The 20,447-nt window shown below is 34.3% G+C and overlaps 2 protein-coding genes across 2 annotated transcripts; both read right to left on the bottom strand.

Moving 5' to 3' along the window:
• Positions 1-13,797: 13,797 nt before the first annotated feature.
• LOC133334890 (larval cuticle protein A3A-like) lies at positions 13,798-14,742 on the bottom strand. The gene is made up of 2 exons (XM_061543209.1): positions 14,658-14,742; positions 13,798-14,475 (listed from the first exon to the last, which is right to left on the bottom strand). Exons 1-2 carry the CDS (start codon positions 14,667-14,669, stop codon positions 13,798-13,800), a joined length of 690 nt encoding a protein of 229 aa, XP_061399193.1. The 5' UTR covers positions 14,670-14,742.
• Positions 14,743-18,525: 3,783 nt separating this feature from the next.
• On the bottom strand, positions 18,526-19,214 carry LOC133334912 (larval cuticle protein A2B-like). Its single transcript, XM_061543230.1, has 2 exons — positions 19,194-19,214; positions 18,526-19,125 (listed from the first exon to the last, which is right to left on the bottom strand). The coding sequence occupies exons 1-2, from the start codon at positions 19,203-19,205 to the stop codon at positions 18,526-18,528; spliced, it is 612 nt and encodes a 203-aa protein (XP_061399214.1). The 5' UTR covers positions 19,206-19,214.
• Between the last annotated feature and the right edge of the window lie 1,233 nt (positions 19,215-20,447).

Below are 20,447 nucleotides of genomic sequence, written 5' to 3'. Positions count from 1 at the left end.
CAAGCAAACAAAAACAACAAAAAACGTAATCAACACAGCACAGCAAAAAGGGTTTGTTTTTGTCGATGAGATTTTGCTTTCATTGTTCTTTAGTGTGCTTTTGTTATTGTCTCTGATCCCTTAAGTAAATCTTAAAGGTATCATCATCGTCATCGACGTAGTCTTGGTCTTCGATAAGGGTGTGCCATGTTGTTGTTATTTGCAATCTTATTACTTTACTTCTCAGCATATATTCGTCTCTAGAATGCACTCAAAAAGGTCAGCAACTTTATACTACCACCGCTTGATATAGGTCCAGTCACACCACCAGTCACTTTAAATTAATAGATTTATTCTCAGAACTGATGGTGGTGAATAAATAAAAATTTATTTTTTTATTTTTTAACAATTAAAATTACATTTGTCAACAATTCAAATTGCAATAAATTATTTTAATTTAAATTCATGGTTTCAATGGGAATTCTTACTTTATAAAAAAATATTGTTTCTAGCTCTTCCAAATATTGATTCTATACTGGAGTTTACGATAAATCAGTGTAGCTAAGAATGCCCATCTATTTATTATAAATTGTAGTAAAATTAAATATCACTATTATGTATCGATCATCCCAAAATTTAAAAAAAAAATACTTTTTAGGAGAACTGAAGTAACAGCTTTGATATAATTCCTTTGAATACTCAGGTTTGATTTATAGACCAAGTACTATGCATTTTTATGGAAGAGAACATTTGGAAGTCCGGATTTTTGGTGGGCAACAAATATATGAAATGACCAGATATTCAGAAGATAAAAAGTATTAGTTTGGGGAAAAAGAAATCGAATTCGGCAGATGGCTGTACAATTTCAGATTTATGGCATTTCGCAGTAAAAAAATATTTTGCTTTTTGCATTTAGTTGTGAGTTACAGGATGTTAAAGATGGAAGTGAACAAAGAGAAAATTCGCTACATTTTACAGTTTTAATTTAACAAAGGCGGAAATGTTAATGATGTTTATGCTTCCGATACTTTTTGGTTTCGTAGATTCCGTACAGGTATTTTTGATGTTACATTTTTGATGCAGCTAGGCTGGTCGTCGAAAATGTCGATAAAATCGGAGAAATGATCGAAGTTGATAACATGCCGATCAACTTCGATCATTTCTTCGATTTTATCGACAGTCGTAACATGGCCTAGAATCTAAAAATCATGCGTCAATACAAGGCAATTCGGTTTCGAAAATATATTTTTTTCATTTTATGTCAATAGTTTTTCACATTTAAATAAATATAAAATGTCAACAAATACGAAATACACAAAACGAATTGCCAGAAAATTATTGGTACGAGCAATTTTTTCCACTTCTATTCCCTTTGCCCCTCTCTCCTACAGACAAAGACTTGCCGCAAGTAAACTCGCCTAATCTAAATTGGGACTAAAACTGTTTTAAACCATTCATAATTGAGCAGAAACGGCCATAATTAGCCAACGGGAGAGTTGTCGTGTCCCACCAGGACAACGCTAGGCCACACACATCTACAGTGACTCGCCAAAACCTTCGGGAGCTTGGTTTAGAGCATCCGCCATACAGTCTTTTTCTTGCATTGCAAAATTTCTTTAATGATAAAAAATTTATATCTGGGGAGGATTGTGAAAACCGACTAATAGATTTTTTGCAAATAAAGAACAGGACGTCTATGAGAGAGGCATTATGATATATTATACAAAAAAACAGTGCATATTTGGTCAAAATCTGACATTCCGAAGCATCTTAAAAAAAGTTCTATAGTTCAAATAAAACAATGGATTTCTTTTTCCCCCACCTAATATTATTTGTGAAATATTTTCATGTGTTGAAATATTTCGGGGGTTCTGGAGTATCTATTCATCCTAAGTTTAAAACATTTTGAATAACACTGGAAATAGCCTGTATATAAAGGAATTGAAGTATTTTGAAAATTCTAGCTCATATTAATTAAGGGATCTGACTATGAAATAAGCATGAAAATTTGTATTCTATGGCGAATTTATTTACTTCCGAAGGATATAGACCCCAGAAGTTGCTAGTATATACTATTGGAGTGGTTCACCTTTAAATTGATACCAATTTTATTGTTGTAGTCTTGTACTCGCATATGGGAGTTATGCGTTAATATTTACAGGGATCTACCCATTCTGATTAGCATTGCCACACTAGAAGGGATATATTTCGCACTGATCGAAATTATTTGAAATATTACAGGAATTTCCGGTTATGGTCAAATACGACAAATTTACTTTTTGGAACTTAATTTTTATGTGTTCTGCAAGCCAATCTATAGACCACAATAATAAGCCGAACACATTACATTGGGGAAGGGAATCTGGCCAACTAATTAAAATGGCTGTTTTAATCGGTCAATATTCGGCGGGTCAAGTCAGTTGAAAAAAATTGGGAAGGAGGGCAAATATCGCGAAATATAGATCCGCAGAAAGTTAGTGTTCCACGGAAGTTGTGTAGGGTATTATGAGTAAACATTTTAAACCACGATATGTGTCTCACTTTGATACGCAAAAATGTTCCTTATTGAAATATTGGTTTTAGACCGGCTTTCTTCCAAACTTAGTTCAAGTTGAAAATAGGAAATATTTGTCCATACCTTCTTGTACCTCCCCCACAAAATGATTATATTTGTGCAAAAAATGTTTTTGTAATATCATCATGTGAACAGATTTGAACCGAATTTTGTATAACCCATTATTCTTACCAAGCCAATATCAGGATCGAAGATGGGACTTATTGGTCCACTTCTGTATTTATAAATTCCATATTAAGCAAAAAATAATGTCTCATTTTAACCAAACGTCGTACAACTTATTATCTCCAACAAGTCGAGATGAAGTTCGAGGGTGGGACCCCATTGATCCACTCCTTCTGGAACCTCCCCACCTAATGGTCCAAAATTTCTTTATAAATCCAATATCAGGCGAATGGAATGTCCGATTTGAACCAAACTCTGCAAAACCTCTTATCTATACCAAGTCAAGATCAAGTCCGAAGTTCGGACCTGTCGGCTCTCTCTTCCTGGCACCACCCACACAAAGGATCAATATTTTATAAATTTGCAAATTTAAATTGAAGGATGTTGAATATCCGATTTGATCAACATTAAATCCGAAACTTCTCTGATAAAAGACATATACCATTTATGAAGCGAAGCAATAAAACCTGTATGTAATTCCGAAGACCTCCGCAAACCATAGGCTGATAGTATATATCTGTCGTTGAAACCGACTGATACATTTTAATTCTTTAATCTTCAAAGTGTTTGATATTTGCTATTTGAAGTTTTCCGAGTTTTGATAAAGCCCCCATATAATGTTCTCGTCCCATGTCAAATATTTGTATGTCCTAGGCGCATTTACAACTCGACGTTGGTGTAATTTAATTTCTAGCTACTTGGAGAGTCATCATTTATTTGCAGGTAATTTTCAGTATGGGTCTATAAGGTTTTTGTTCCCTATTTAGTAATATTCAGCCCGAATTTACATGTCGCTTGTAAATTGACATTTGAAGCAGAGGAATAAGGTTTAAAAAAATATGGTAGCTTTATCTAAATCTGCACATATTTAGAGAGCACTTGACACACGTCATTCTAGACTCAATTCAGTACGATATGCAAACTTTCGAGACGATTGGAAAAACGTAGGGTCTTTAGTGCAACCATTAACATACAATCGCACCAAAATATATACAGTCGAAATCGCATATAACGATGGTCCCTTGTGAGTACAGTACCCTGCGAGCGATTTGTAGCAATACGCGATATTCGTTATAAACGATATCAAATAGTGGGCATAACATTTTCAGAAACTTTTGCCTGCCGTCGTTATAACTGATATGTTGCTATAAACGTTAACACTGTCTCAAGTCTGAATCTCATTCAAAATTTCGTTTAAATTGGGCAGTTGGGAGTTAATCCTGTGCTATCAAAACGAACGAATTATATATGGGAGCTATTATCCAAGTCTAAACCGATTCGAAACAAATTTGACGCAAGAAAATCTAGGCGTAATTCAATAGGCTATACAAAATTTCGTTTAAACAGGACACATGTTAAGTATTTTGTTTTAACTATATATCGGAGCTGAATCAGTATCGATAGGCATCTTTTTCAATAGGCTTCCCTGTGATAAATCACAATACAACTTTACCCTTTTCCTAAATTATTTTGTCACAATATAAAACAATTCTGTTCTCAGTCAATTACAACTTCTAGCCAAATTTGTTTTTATTGTTTTTACAATAAAAACAATGTATGAATATCTACATCTATGCATAAGCCAGGTGGACGTAACGAATCACTGCTTTTGTTTTTATTTTTTAGCTGATCGGCAGAAGCTTTTGCCGGTGTAAGTCTGGATTACAACTTGGGGTGCAACTGTTGGAGCAATGAACTGTCCGAAGAACGAAATACGATACTTTGGCAAAAATCTGTAATGACCTTGAACACACTTGTGACCAATTCCATGTAAGTAAACCTAAACCATATTAAGAATTCAATAAAGGGATTCGATGTAAAGAACAAAGAACGGAGAAGAAGAGGAAGAAGTTCGCTTGCATAAATTAATGTAAACAACAGATGTTTTCTTGAACAGGGATTTTGACCTATTACAATACATTGTCGGTAGCTAAATTCTAGATCAAATTGGGGTTCTTTTTGCTGTTTCTATGGAAATATAGTCATGGGAGAATTTCAGAATTTTTTATTGTCATTGTAAAAATAACGTGAAATTCTAATTATTGTTCTTTAAGATTAATGTAAGGATATTTGGATTAAATACTGACCGGTTGGTACAATAACATGTATGGAAAGTGAAAATAAGGAAACAAGAGCAAGGGATGATTGGATTTGCCAAGTAAACAGACTTGTTAGTATGGCTGGCGAATTACGTTACCCTGTGAAATTACTCCGTCCACATTGCATTTGAATGCGCATGAGTGAATTGTTGAGTAGTATGCACTCCAAAAAACAACGACTGGAATTGAGACAGGCACAGCGAACTGAGAGGGATACAATTAAACAATGGGGAATGCATACAACAATAGTAATTAAGGAAGTAAAATATCACTTTCTGGTCATTGCACCCGTTTGATGTTGTTGGTGTACAATGGGAAGAAAATACTTGGGATTTAAATATTCAGAATAAATATAATATAAGACGAGTATGACTACAGTTCGATTTAAAATGTTAATTTAATTAATTTATGTCTAATATAATTAAGTTTTTTTTTCGAATTTAAAACAAATAAATCTCGCTTAAACTCGATTACGGCTGAACGGATTTATTTTATGTTAGTCTGGAAATGTTAGTGGAGGAAGGTTTAATAAGTGAGAAAAAATTTGCAAAAATAATATGAAACATATTTGCCTTTCCACGAATTTTGTATCGACCTATTTTGATTGCACCACATAGTAGTTGCTATTTTGAGATGTTTTGGGCTAGAATTGGTAACGTATTATTCCTTTAAGCCTTCATTATGAAATTATTGAAATTTTTGATTTTTTTTACCCATCACCACACAGTGGTGCAGGGTGTTATGCCTTGTGCATATGTTTGTAACAGACAAAAGGAATCGAGAATCACTCTCGGAGTCAATTTATGCATGTTCGTCCGTCCTAGATATAGCTCTCATATATATATTTTGGTCTGATTTAATGTAAATCGAAAATCGGTTCAGATTTTGATATAGCTCCCACATATATTTTCATCCGATTTTATGTAAATGGTGCACCATATTTTCCGATTTGCTCGAAATTTGAATTAGCGTACTGAATTGAATCTGTAATGAAGTATGCTAAGTTTCCTGAAAATCAGTTCATATTTAGATATAGCTCCCATATGTATCGTCGGCCGTTTTAAAGCAAAAGGTGCAACAAAGTCCCTATATATCATTTGAATTGTGCGAAATTTGGCATAGCGTACCATATATATTTTCGTCCGATTTTAACTGAACTGCTCAGTTTTGTGAAAATCGGTTCAGATTTAGATATGGCTCCCACATATATTTTCGGTGGATTTTAGGTAAATTTTGCAACAATTGAAAGAAAATTAGCACAACGTATAAAATTGAGACTAAAATGACGTTATTGCGTTTTATTGAAAATGGTGCAGAGCATATACAGCTTCCATATATATTTCAAAAGGGTGTTTGATTGAGAATAAATTTTGAAGAATCGATTTACATAAATGTGTCCCATTGTACGCAATCGACTGTAAACTTACCCAAATGAAACGAAATTTAGCATAGGTTCCAGAAAGACATAACGATCACATATTCAAGTTCGTTCAATTTAATGTCTTTCTTTCGAAAAGGCGGAGTCTGTTAGGAAACATATGCAGAATATTCCCAAAGTGGTGAAGGGTATCATATAGTCGTCCCAGTCCGACTATACTACTTTCCTTACTTTTTTTAATTCCACTAAAACTTTCCAAATTTCTACATACACCATAGGAATGTAAACTAGTGAAAAAGCGTTAAGTTCGGACGGGCCGAACTTTGGATACCCTCCACCATAGATATATTGACAGATACTTGAAATAAAAGTATAGGAAACATACCAAAAAGTGGACCTATACCGACATTTTTACAAACCAATTATGTAAATCATAATATACACCAAATACAAATTTCAGCTTATGGCTAATGTGCCTCATCGAAATATTGGTTCTAGATCCCATGTTTTTTTGGACCAAATCCGTTTCAGAAAATTTTGATTTCATCCAAACTTTGCCTACCGTACTATTTCTTCAAGTTCGAAGATGGGGAATATCGGTCCACTCCTTCTGGCCTAGGCCTAAATACGCGGAACAAATCGGATAACTATTTCAATATAAACAAGTGAAAAAGCGTTAAGTTCGGCCGGGGCGAACTTTGGATATCCTGACAGGTACTAGAAATGAAAATATAGGGAACATACCAAAAAGTGGACCCATGCCGACATTTCTAAAAACGGATTGTGTAAACCATAATGTAAACCATAATACAAATTTCAGATATGTTTAATCGATAATTATACCCTCAGCCTTATGGCTAATGATGGTGTATACCATTTAACACGGTGAAAATGTGCCTCAACGAAATATTGGTTTTAGACCCCATGTTTCTTTGGACCAAATCCGTTTCAGAAAATTTAGATTTCATCCAAACTTTGCCTATCTTATTATTTCTTCCGAACTTAGTTCAAATTCGAAGATGGGGAATATCGGTCCACTCCTTCCGGAACCTCACCACTGGGGCTAGGTCTAAATGCTGCTATAGTTCATTTTCGAACCATACGTTCTAATTTTTTATCTCACTATCCTCCGCAGGTGAAATGTTTACAACAGAGTCTTAGAACTAAACTCAAAATGCGAAACAAATCAGATGACCATTTTAATATAAAAAGGGGTTATATGGGGACTACGCCAAAAAGGGGGCGAATATTTATAATTTTTGGTAGGGAGATTTGTTATCCTATACGACTACAAAATACCAAATTGCAGCAAACTCGTTTGAAAAACGCGTTAAAGAACCCCAAAATACCGAAAATTAGGGGTACCCTTATATAAGGGGCTATCCGAAAAAATGGACCTATATACATAATTTTTTGTGGAGAGATTTGGTACCTATTAAGAACTAAAAATACTAAATTACAGCTAATTCGACGGAAAAATACGATCAAAACCATCAAAATACTGAAAATTAGGAGGTACCGTTATATGAGGGCAACCAGAAAAAGTGGACCTATATTTATAATTTTTTCTGGAGACATATAGTACCTAAATAAGAACCCAATGTAGCAAATTTCAGCGAATTTGGTTGAAAACGAGCTCAAGAACCCCAAAATACTGAAAATTGGGGGGTAACCTTATATAGGAGCTATGCTTAATCGTGGACCGATAAAGCCCATCTTCGAACCTGACCTGCCTGCAGACAATATTTTATATATCTCATTTCGTTTAGACGCTAGAGTGATTACAACAGACAGACAGACGGACATGGCTATATCGTAATAGAATTCTACGCTGATTAAGAATATATATACTTTTTAGGGTCGGAAACGATTATTTCGATGAGTTACAAACAGAAAAACAAAATTAATATACCCTCCATACTATGGTGGAGGGTATAAAAAAAACCCAGATGAAACCTTACAAATATTGGTGGAGAATATGCCAAACCACATTAGAAGTATAAAGAAGAGCATAGATTGTGGACAAAATATTAAAAATCTCTCAATATTTTGAAATTTTCTTATACGTGCAAAAGTGTTGGAATTGAGTTGTTTTTCATTTTAACTATACCCTGTGGTATAACTAAAATGTGGTACAGGGCATGGACGTACGCAGAAGCCAGGTTCCCCTGGGTTTCTTGTATTAAATATAATAAATTTTAGCAAGAGGTGATTTTTGTAAAGTCGGCATTCTATTTTCAAATATAGGAGGGTGCGGAAGGGTAACCACCGGATGAGAAAACTTAGAAAATGTTTGGTTAGTGCACAAAAAAAAAAAAACAAATGGAAAATAAATCCAGAAGTCTATTATTTATTTAGCGGTTGAAACTACGGATATTCCCGGAAAAGAGCAGCTATGAATATGTAATGAATTTTTCGACAAGTTATCTAAAGAATTTTCGATTGCCATAATAAACACTATAATAAGTTTGGGTTTGGATCCAACATTTTGAGAGGGCTGCACTCAGGTCTGCATTTTTAATTACAGTTTGTATGCAGCTTCGAAGATTCGAGAAATTCAAAGTATATTTTCTACAATGTTGTAACTATGCCCATTCTTTAGAAAATTTAAAAAGTTCTGCTACTTTATGTAGAATAATTCGAGAAACAAATAAATTTTTCAAACTCTGAAAAATTAAATACAAAGCCATGCTCCTATGTCTAGGCATAACTCTTTCTTCATTTCGCAACATCGGCCCCCTATAGCTCCTATATATTTTTTAGACCGATTTTATGAAAAAGATGCATCAAAATCCCAATCTTTGCCCGATTCGGACGATTTTATTAAACAAGGATGGTTCTTCTTCGCCATACAAAGATTAAAGTTCATCTATTATAGGTCCATTTTTCAAATCACTGTAAACAGTGATATAGTCACTATAGCTCCCATAAAATGGTATTTTCCATAAATTAAATTTCCCATTAATGTGGCTGTAACTTGGCATTCCGGATTTTTTTGAAGACTGACATACTTCTATGCAGTAAATAACCAGAATAGGTCCATGTTTTGACAAAGTATCTCGAAGACTGAAAGGCCTCCATACTTTGAACAAAGTGTCTGCAATTAGACATTCGCAGATTATGGAGGCAGACGTACATCATCAGAATATAATAAATATGGGCCCATGTTTCGAAATAGCACCCTGAGCCAAGGCTTTACTTGTTAATAATTAATAATGTTGTAAAATGTGAGATGAGCTCCTATTTGCTTTACGATGTACAAATCGATAAATTGTAGGTAAACGTAAAAAAACGTCTTAGAGATAGACCACACAATCTCTCAATTCAGCAACAAGCCTAGTAAAACTACAATAATTATTTAAACATTTAACAGAACATGTAAATTTATTGGAACCACTGTGTCAGGCAATTGAAACATCTTCTTTCACCAACTCCTGAATCGAAATATGAATAAAAATCTGCACCTTGGACTGATGATAGGTCTTTTTATTTAAATAACTTTGTTTTTGTTTCTCCTCTCGCGTGAAGGACTCCATCTGCATCGGTTCGTTGTCTTTTATCTCTGGACAAATTACACACATCACACGGATAATACGATCTAATAATAAAAGCTTGACTAACTTGAAGAAAACGACATCGAAACGAGATTCTGAGGCATTCGTTCCGAATGCACCAAAAAGTGCACCCCAAAAAGACAAAGGGACAGCCGTTGTCAGCACCACAATTTCACAATTGTGAAATGTCTATGAACTCTTTAGTGATTGTTAGTTCGTTCGTCAGTCATATCAAACTACCGACAGTTTGGACTGCTCCAACTGTGCTTTTTTCCATCATCATCAATTGCCGGAGAATTCATACAAAAGAATCGGGCAAATCGTAAAAAAGAAAGAAAATAAAAACACGTTTCTTCACCACCACCTAAGGAAACATTGTTTACTTCTAGGGATTCTACTTTGCCGAAGATGAATGAGTAAATCGGAATAAAAAATAAACAACAACACAAAACGCCAAGAATGACGAAAAACCCAAAAGACAACATCAGACAATAGCGGCCAGACAATGGGTCCATTGTGCACAGACGCTGACGCGTTTTTGTGTTGTATAGTGTAAATCGGGGTTCAAAAACTTAATGTCTTATCATTATTATTATAATTGTCGGTAAACAAGTACGAGTACGATTGCGCGTATGTGTGTGTGTGTTTGTGACCTGGAATATAAAACGAACGTACGTTACGTTTTCATTTTTTCTTTCATCGTTTTTTTTCTGATTTCTCACTGAGCCACCGCAGACAGCCGCACTGCACTTATTCGGTGTTTGCCTGGCCATCTAGGGTCAACTATTGTGAGAAATTCTTGACAATGATCTGCCAAAGATAAGAACCGACAAAAGACTAAAGTCACTCCATTCGATTGGTTTGAATGACAAAACTCTTGAGTGGGTTTTTTTTCTTGTGGCATTCACTTTATTGGGGCGATTTTTCATTGTTTTCAACCCGAAAAAAAGTTTAGCATTGCCCGAAATTTTCAAAAAATCATGAAATTCATGGCTACACAACAGGGGGTGGGCATATTTTTGGGTTAATTTTAATAAATTCCATTTAAATTTTTGTAAATATTTATTCGGTACATTGACTTTGGCCATTCTTCAATCTGTGTGACAATCTAAACATCCTCTTGAGTTTGCCAAGGAGTTTTAAAAGGATTATTGGATCTTTTGGTGAAATTAAAGAAGATTTGCTTTCAAAGTTGAAAGATTTTTGGAGTGGTGTGTAGTTTCATCCGAAATAATTTGCATTATATTGTTGATACATTTTATACAAAGCCTGATTGCACAATTTAATATCTCTTCTTGGGCCCACCTTGTATGGAACTGTTTCAAAAAAATTATGTCCGTCTTTTGAAATCACAATAGCAATTTTAATTATACAGTTATGAAAATTTGCACTGTCATTAATTTTACTTCTAAGATGTTTGTCCTTGAAAAAAATATTCTTTAAAAAATCCACGCCTTGTGTTGGTCCTTGAAAAAATATTCTTTAAAAAATCCACGTCTTGTGCTGGTCCTAGAAAAAAATATTCTTTAAAAAAATCCACGCCAATTTCTTTAAAAAATCCACGTCTTGTGGATGTCCTTGAAAAAATATTCTTTAAAAAAATCCACGCCTTGTGTTGGTCCTTGAAAAAATATTCTTTAAAAAATCCACGTCTTGTGCTGGTCCTTGAAAAAAATATTCTTTAAAAAAATTCACGTCCTTGTGTTGGTCCTTGAAAAAATATTCTTTAAAAAATCCACGCCTTGTGTTGGTCCTTGAAAAAATATTCTTTAAAAAATACACGCCTTGTGTTGGTCCTTGAAAAAATATTCTTTAAAAAATCCACGCCTTGTGTTGGTCCTTGAAAAAAAATATTCTTTAAAAAATCCACGCCTTGTGTTGGTCCTTGGAAAAAATATTCTTTAAAACATCGACGCCTTTTGTTGATCCTTGAAAAAAATATTCTTTAAAACATCGACGCCTTTTGTTGATCCTTGAAAAAAATATTCTTTAAAAAATCCACGCCTTGTGTTGGTCCTTTTCAAAAATATTCTTTAAAAAATCCACGACTTGTGTTGGTCCTAGAAAAAAAATTTCTTTACAAAATCCACGCCTTATGTTGGTCCTTGAAAAAAATATTCTTTAAAAAATCCACGCCTTGTGTTTATCTTTGAAAAAAATATTCTTTAAAAAATCCACGCCTTGGATTTTGAAAAAAATATTCTTTAAAAAATCCACGCCTTGTGTTTATCTTTGAAAAAAATATTCTTTAAAAAATCCACGCCTTGTGTTTATCTTTGAAAAAAAATATTCTTTAAAAAATCCACGCCTTGTGTTGATCTTTGAAAAAAATATTCTTTAAAAAATCCACGCCTTGTGTTGATCTTTGAAAAAAATATTCTTTAAAAAAACCACGCCTTGTGTTGGTCCTTGAAAAAAAATAATCTTTAAAAAATACAAGCCTTGTGTTGGTCCTTGAAAAAAATATTCTTTAAAAAATCCACGGATTGTGTTGGTCCTTGAAAAAATATTATTTAAAACATCCACGTCTTGTGCGGGTCCTTGAAAAAAATATTCTTTAAAAAATCCACGCCTTGTGTTGGTCTTTGAAAAAAATATTCTTTAAAAAATCCACGCCTTTTGTTGGTCCTTTTCAAAAATATTCTTTAAAAAATCCACGCCTTGTGTTGGTCCCTGAATAAATATTCTTTAAAAAATCCACGCCTTGTGTTGGTCCTTGAAAAAAATATTCTTTAAAAAATCCACGCCTTGTGTTGGTCCTTGAAAAAAATATTCTTTAAAAAATCCACGCCTTGTGTTGGTCCTTGAAAAAAATATTCTTTAAAAAATCGGTTCAGATTTAGATATATATTTTCGTATATATTTTCGTCCGATTTAATGTAAATGGTGCACCAAAGTCCCTGAAAATCATTCGATTTGCACGAAATTGGTCATAGCGTACTGAATTAAGACTAGAATGATGAGTGCTAAGTTTCGTGAAAATCGGTTCAGATTTAGATATACCTCCCATATATAGTTTCTCCCGATTTAAGGTATGGTGCACCAAAGGCCCTATATATCTTTCGATTTGCACGAAATTTGGCACAGCGTACTGAATTAGGTCAGTAATGATATGTGTTAAGTTTCCTGAAAATCGGTTCGGTTTAGATATAGCTCCCATATATAGTTTCGGCCGATTTTAGGTAAATGGTGCACCAAAGCCCCTGAAAATCATTTGATTTGCACGAATGTTTACATAGTGTATTGAATTAGGTCTAGACTGACGTGTGCTTAGTTTCGTGAAAATCGGTTCAGATTTTTATATAGCTCCCATATATATTTTCGTCCGATTTAATGTAAATGGTGCAACAAAGTCCCTATATATCTTTCGATTTACACGACATTTTGTATAGCCTACTGAATTAAGTCTAGAATGATGTGTGCGAAGTTTCGTGAAAATCGGTTCAGATTTTGATATACCTCCCATATATAGTTTCTCCCGATTTAAGGTAAATGGTGCACCAAAGTTCCTGAAATCATTCGATTTGCAGCCATAGCTTCCATATGTATTTCTGATTGAAATTAATTTTTTAACAGTGCGACGTACCGAATAGCTTGCATCAAGTTTGCTATAAAACGTTTTCCATAAATTTGTCCCATGGTACGCAGACGACTCTGAATCTGCCCGAATGAAATTAAATTTTTCACAGGTTGCAAAAAGACATGCGTATGTTCCTTCGAGGGAACATTGACATGCAAATGTAAGGATACATATGCACAATATATGAGCAAGTGGTGAAGGGTATCATATCGTCGGCCCAGTCCGACTTTACTACTTTCCTTACTGGTTTTCCATTAAAGTCCACCCACGTTGTAGACCACGCATAGAATTTTGTAAATCCAAGAAAGAAATAAAAAATGTTTTGTTTTTTTTTTTTTAATTTGTTTGTACTTTAAATAATTGTTTATTTAACCTCGTGTAAGATACTATTTTTATTCATCGTAATAAATATTTCGTTTATAATAAATATTTCGATAAAAATCAACAAAATTATAAAAATGTTCGAATTAATGATGATAAGCAACGGCGGGTGTACCGTATGATGTGTAATGAGCAACTGGAGCAGTTTTAACATAAGTTGGAGCAGCATATTGGGCGGCGTATTGTGGAGCAGCGTAGTGGGTGGCGTATTGTGGAGCAGCATAGTGGGTAGCAACTGGAGCAACAGTCTTGACAACATGAGCAGGAGCAGCATAATGAGCTACGGGAGCAACATGTTTCACAACAGTAGCTGGAGCAGCATAGTGGGCTACGGGAGCAACTGTCTTGACAACAGTAGCGGGAGCAGCATAATGAGCAACGGGAGCCACGGCAACAGATTTGACCAAAGGTTCACGGTGTACAACGGCATTGAAACCATTGACAGCATCGGCGGTATATTGAACGGTACGTTTGTAACCATCAGCATCAATCAGGGAGTATTCACCACGGACTACATCACCATCACGTTCTTCAACTTGGCTCTTGGAGTCACCGGTCAATTTGTCATCAACACCATAACTGAATTTGTACTGGGGATGAGGATCGTATTCTTCAGACTTAACAACGACCTTTTGGGCAACAGCTACGGGAGCAGCATGGACAGCATGAACTGGGGCGGTATGGTAAGCAGCTGGAGCAGCATGATAAACTGCGGGAGCATAACCAGCGCTGGCAGCAGCAACGAAAGCAAGTGCGAAAATAAACTGAAAGATCAAAAAATTACAACTCATTAAATGTTTGTTATTGCTTTTTTATTTTTTTGACGTTTGTTTGTGACGTTTGTTTTGTTTGACTAGCAAATCACTGGCTGTTATCGTACCAGCTTGTAATGTTTGTGTTATTTCTTTTATTTGTGGGTTTTTTCGCCTTTTTTCACTTATCTTACCTTGAATGCCATGATGTTGAGTTTGATTGTTTGCTGACTAGCTGCGTTTGTTTGTCTCGGTCTAATTTGGTTCTTTGCAGAAATAAGCACAAGAAGCGAATGATACAGTTTTGTGATTTTCGTCAACTTTTATAGCAATTATTTTGCTTGGTTTTTTTTTCGTGTGCTTTGGCAAAGTTTTAAGAGTATCTAAATTCAATTACACTTCATTTGGCATCGTATTGAAATTACAAACGAAACATAAGTAATTTCAATCCAATTTTCATGATTCACTCTCATGCTGACAGCTAGAAAGAGGGAGAGAGAAATAGATCTCCATATATGTTATAATTAATTCTTTGCAAATTTCCGGTTTAGAATCGAACTTCTATTGTGAGCCGTCGATGTAATGCTGGGTATTATGTTCAATATCAGTGATTGAAATCGTAGCCCTTATATGATAGCTTTAATTATTTGTATAATCAGATTTTGTTGTGTCTTTCCATAAATCACACCGTATGTGATTGAACTGTTGGCTGTGGAAAATAAAATGAGATGTGGGTGATAGTTGGAATTGGATGAATTGCATATAATTTGTATGGATTTATTTGTAGTTATATTTCTAGTATTTATATCGGAAGAGATATAAATATTATTATTGTTTGTCCAAAATTTGTATTTTACAATAGAAATTTGAAATGTCGACATTTAACGTGTAAGAAATGAAAAAAAATCAGACGACCCCATTTACATCATACCCTACACAATTTTGGGCAAATACAAGATATCATCCAGAATATTAAATACACTAATTTTAGTGGGAAAAATAGAAAATGCAAAAATGGATGCACTGGATTATTATATGAGAGCTATGGCAAAATATTAATCATTATTGGGAAAGGCGGCTAAGACCATCGGAATACCGAAATTGGGGCGGTGTCGTAATGCGGCAGCTATTCCAAAACGTGGACCAATATATTACATTTTCAATACCAAACATTTCAATACTAACACAAATGAAATCACGAGTCCTACGATCCTATAATAAGTTTAGGGCTTCAACTAGCTCGTCCGAAAACAGGGGAATTTCGGCTTCAAAATGTTAGCATCCGGCTTAGTTGAATGCGGTGGAAATATCGAAAAATCCTACATTAAAACTATATTGCAAATATGGTGTTCTTCAATTCAGTCGTTGAGCACAAGTCTGTAAATGGTGTATTTAAGTCATAAATTAGCAAAAGACAAAAAACTGTTGGCTTCAGCATATTTTTATCCATTTTTAAACCCTCCATCGTTCTATGTTTGTTTTTTCAGAAAAAAAAAAATCGTTTCTGACCCCATGAAGTATATATATTCTTGATCAGTGTAAATTTGTAAGACGATCTAGCCATGTCCATCAGTCTGTTGTTATCACTCTAGCATCTGCAGGAACTGAGCTAGCTGTCCAAAAATTGGGAAATTATGGACAAGTCTTTTAACCAATTTTGCTTTAATTATTTTTTGGAATTTTAATGGGCGGAGAATCTCCATACCAAAAATGGTCAAAATTGGTCCACTTTTTACGTAGGTCTCATGTAACGGTACCTCGTATTTTGAGTATTGTTAAAACATTTTTTAACCGAATCGCCTGTACTTTGATATTTTGGGTTTACCAAAATTTATTTACCAAAAATTATTAACATTGGTCGTCGTTTCAGTGCGACCCCTAATAAAGTGAAATTTGAAAATAAGTGTATGCATAGTAAAACAATATGATGATGTGATTTTTAATCCTGGTCGTTCAAATTCTATAACGTTTAAGAATTAAATCACTCAATTTTTATTTATTCATCACAATTATTTGCAATGGTTTTTAGCATGACTTTTATAGAAAATAGTATGAAAACGGAAAAGCTCTCAATTTCTGAACGAATTTCCGTTATAAATCCTTAAAAGTCGTGGAACTATTCAATAGCTAACCATGGTATAGGATAACGCGAGAAAAAAATATTTTTTGGTTCTCAGACCAAAATATATTTTGGTCCCCCTCCCCCGAAGTGAAATCCTGGCAACGTCCTTGCCGAATGATATGACATTCTGAACAGATTATCAAATGACAGGTGTATGGATAGATTGAAGTCGGTTCACATATAGATGTAGTTTCTTCTGTGCTATAAGTTACAATAATAATCACAGAAGCATCTCTTGTCGGTCCTATCCGAATATTTTTAGTTGCTTTATGTTTGTCTTTTATATCCTCAACCAACATTTTTCGATTTAGCCATCTGTCTATATGCTGAAATCACCATAGAGCTTTGAAATGTTTCACATACATTGTAGTTATTCCTAGGATTTGTATACCCTTCACCACACTGTTGTACAGGGTATTATGTCTTTGTGCATATGTTTGTAACAAGCAAAAGGTATCGAGATAGACCCATGGTTCCTTTTGAGAATATGCATAGAATCACTTTCTGAGTCGATTTATATATGTCCGTCGGTCCATGTATATTTGTGAAAAATACAGGTCGCATTTATGATTTGATTTGGATGAAATTTCTTCCGATTTTACCTAAATGGTGCACCAAACACAAAATATTTGTCCGATCGAGACATCATTCTGCACAGCGTACTAAATTAAGCCAAGTTTAGTATCTGCGAAGCGTTGTTCAAATCGGTTAAGATTTAGATATAGCTCCCATATACAGTTTCGTCTGATTTTATGAATGATGCACCAAACTCCCTATATTTGTCTGATTGGGACAATTACTGAATTATTTCCAGACTAATATCTGCGAAGTTTTGTTAAAATCGGTTCAGATTTAGATATAGCTCTATATAGTTTCGTCCGATTTTACCTAATTGATGCACCAAACACTAGATTGATGTATGAAAAAAAAATTTTTTTAATCGGTTTAGATTTAGATATAACTCTCATATGTATTTTTGTCCGATTTTTTTAATTGGTGCACCAATTAATCCAGTTTGAAGTCTTTGAAGTTTTGTTGCAAAAGGTTCAGATTTGCATATAGGTCCAACATATAATTTCGTCCGGTTTTTGGTAAATAGTGCACCAAACTCAAAATATTTGCACGATTGAGACAACATTTTCCACAACTTACTAAATTCAGTCCAGTTTGACGTCTGTCAATACATCCATACATAATTTTGCTGGATTTCATACAAATGTTACACCAAAAAATCCAAGTCTGCCCGATTGACATGCAATTTTTCTTATAATTCTGAATGGTATGTGTATGGTGTTTTTATTGGTTCAAATATTTATGTAGATCACAATTTTTTCGCCCGATTCCATTTCAATGGTTTTCCAAAGATGCTATGTCTCTAATTACTTACAGGATATTGTACACATTATTATCACTTGTATGTACCCAAAGTGGTGAAGGGTTGTTCACATAGTCACGACATTTAACTGATTGTGACGAAGAAAGACTAGTAGGGCGAGTATTAAGTTTTGTCGAAATCGATTTATTCTACCGATTTTAAGTACCAAATATTAAAATTTTGTCACATTAACAAGACATTTGTAGACCTTATGTCTAGAATAGTGTGTGTTAAATCGTTTGATATATATTGACATTAACATTATCACTCTAAGAGACTAAGGCTATCCGACTGACTTGTAATTTTACGCAGAGTGCCGAATAACGTGGATATGTATTGATTGAAGTCGATTCTTATATTATTTAATCTGATTTCATATCAATAAATCTCCAAAGATACTACGCCTGTCCGATCATATAAAACCATTATCATTAATGGTGAAAGCCCTTACGAATTTTATCCTTTTTCAGTTTAGTATAATTTATTTAACAATTATGCAAAAAATAAAGGGTAATAAAAATGTATTATATATATACAACGTATGGATTTAGAAAACATATGATATTTAATGATGATAACTGTAGGCGGGAGTTTCATAGGTAGCATAGTGTGTAGGTGCAGCATAATGAGCAACAGGTGCTATGGTCTTAACGACATCAGCGGGAGCAGCATAGTGAGCAACTGGAGCTACAGTTTTAACAACCGTTGGGGCGGTGTAATGAGCTACTGGGGCAGAATAGTGGGCTACTGGAGCAACATGTTTAACAACAGTAGCTGGAGCAGCATAGTGGGCCACGGGAGCAACAGTCTTCACAACAGCATGACCCAATGGTTCACGTTGAACAACGGCATTGAAACCATTCACGTCATCGGCGGTATATTGAACAGTACGTTTATAACCATCAGCATCAATCAGAGAGTATTCACCATGTACAACATCTCCGTTACGTTCTTCAGTTTGACTTTTCGAGTCTCCGGTAACTTTGTCATCAACACCATAACTGAATTTGTACTGGGGATGAGGATCGAATTCTTCGGATTTGGTAACAATTTTATGGGCGACAGCTACAGGAGCTGTGTGAACAGCAACGGGAGCTGATGTATGATAGGCAGTGGGAATATAACCTGCACTGGCTACGGCAATGATCGCAAAGGTGAATACAAACTAAAAGAAATGAAACATATAATATTGAAACAATGGTAAATTATTTTACATTTCAATACACCAGGTACCTTGAAAGCCATGTTGCTGCTGCTACTGTTTTTGGCAATTTACCGTTTCTTTCTGAAATGAAATGTCGATGTTAAATGATAACAATTTGCATTTTTGGTCAACTTTTATATTGGATATTTTTGGTGATTGATTTTTTTTGTATTGAATGACATAAATATTGTGGTTTCTTGTTTTTGTTTCTGTATGAAATATTTGCATTTAAGTTTTATGAATATTAAGCAACTTTTCATTCTCTATACAATGAACATACTTTCATTATTGTGACTCTAATTAATATCTAAAGGTCATATTAATTACTCTATTTCAAAATAATTTCATATTGGTGTTAATTATTTTCATGAGAGGATTCAATATGACGAAATTCTCATATGAATGTGTGAAGATTATATAGTAGTTCTGAAATTGTGTCACGACAACAAAAGTTATTCCAATATGAAGTCGATTTATACAAAATTGGGTGTCAATTGGAAAGACGGAAATTATATCACGTAGCTATTTATGTATAACTAACATTGTTGGCTTTCTTCCAATATCAAAAATTATCTTATCGCCGTCCACGATCCCAGAATGCTTAATTGTACCGACTAGAAAATGGGGCTAAAACCTTAAAAATTCCGCAATGGGCGGGACACGTGGGGACACCGATGTTTCTTGTTCTCTACGGAAGCCATATGTCATTAGACTAGAGAAATTTCGGTGGGAAAATGCGCATATAATTTTAAAAATTCCGAAAATGGTACGTCCAAACATAGATCTAAATATTTCTGCAACTATATTTCTTATCTTTAAAAACCCCGGAATTACAATTTACAGTTGGTTCGGATGGATAATGCGCCAAAAAATCTTCAAAATACTGATAAAGGTATAGATATATCGGATCTATTTCAAATTGTGGAACGATAAACCCCATTTACATCCTAGGAGTATTAGCAATATTATATATATAATATTGCGATCACTATCGTGATTTCGAAGGTCTTTATGTGATCTCTGACGAATATTTGAAGGCGTTTCAAAAGGAATGACAATTAATGGATGAAAAGTTATTATTATTTTCTTCATTTTTACAAAAACCCACAAGGAATGCGGAATTTCAAAGTACAGTTACATCGATTGGAAAATTAACCTAAACCATTAAAATTCCTTAAACCGTAGTATTTTTTTAATCCCTTCCTTATCGAAAGAAACATTTAAAATCCTAAGTATCCTGTAGACCAAAATCGTTTAAGGTAAATTTTCAGTCAATTCGAAGT

This window comes from Musca vetustissima, unplaced genomic scaffold, assembly GCF_032173495.1.
Source record: "Musca vetustissima isolate MV318-11 ecotype Yass unplaced genomic scaffold, APGP_CSIRO_Mvet_v1 utg8758, whole genome shotgun sequence".
Classification (NCBI taxonomy): domain Eukaryota; kingdom Metazoa; phylum Arthropoda; class Insecta; order Diptera; family Muscidae; genus Musca; species Musca vetustissima.
The sequence above is the reverse complement of the archived record's forward strand: the minus strand, read 5'-3'. Positions and strand labels throughout refer to the sequence as shown.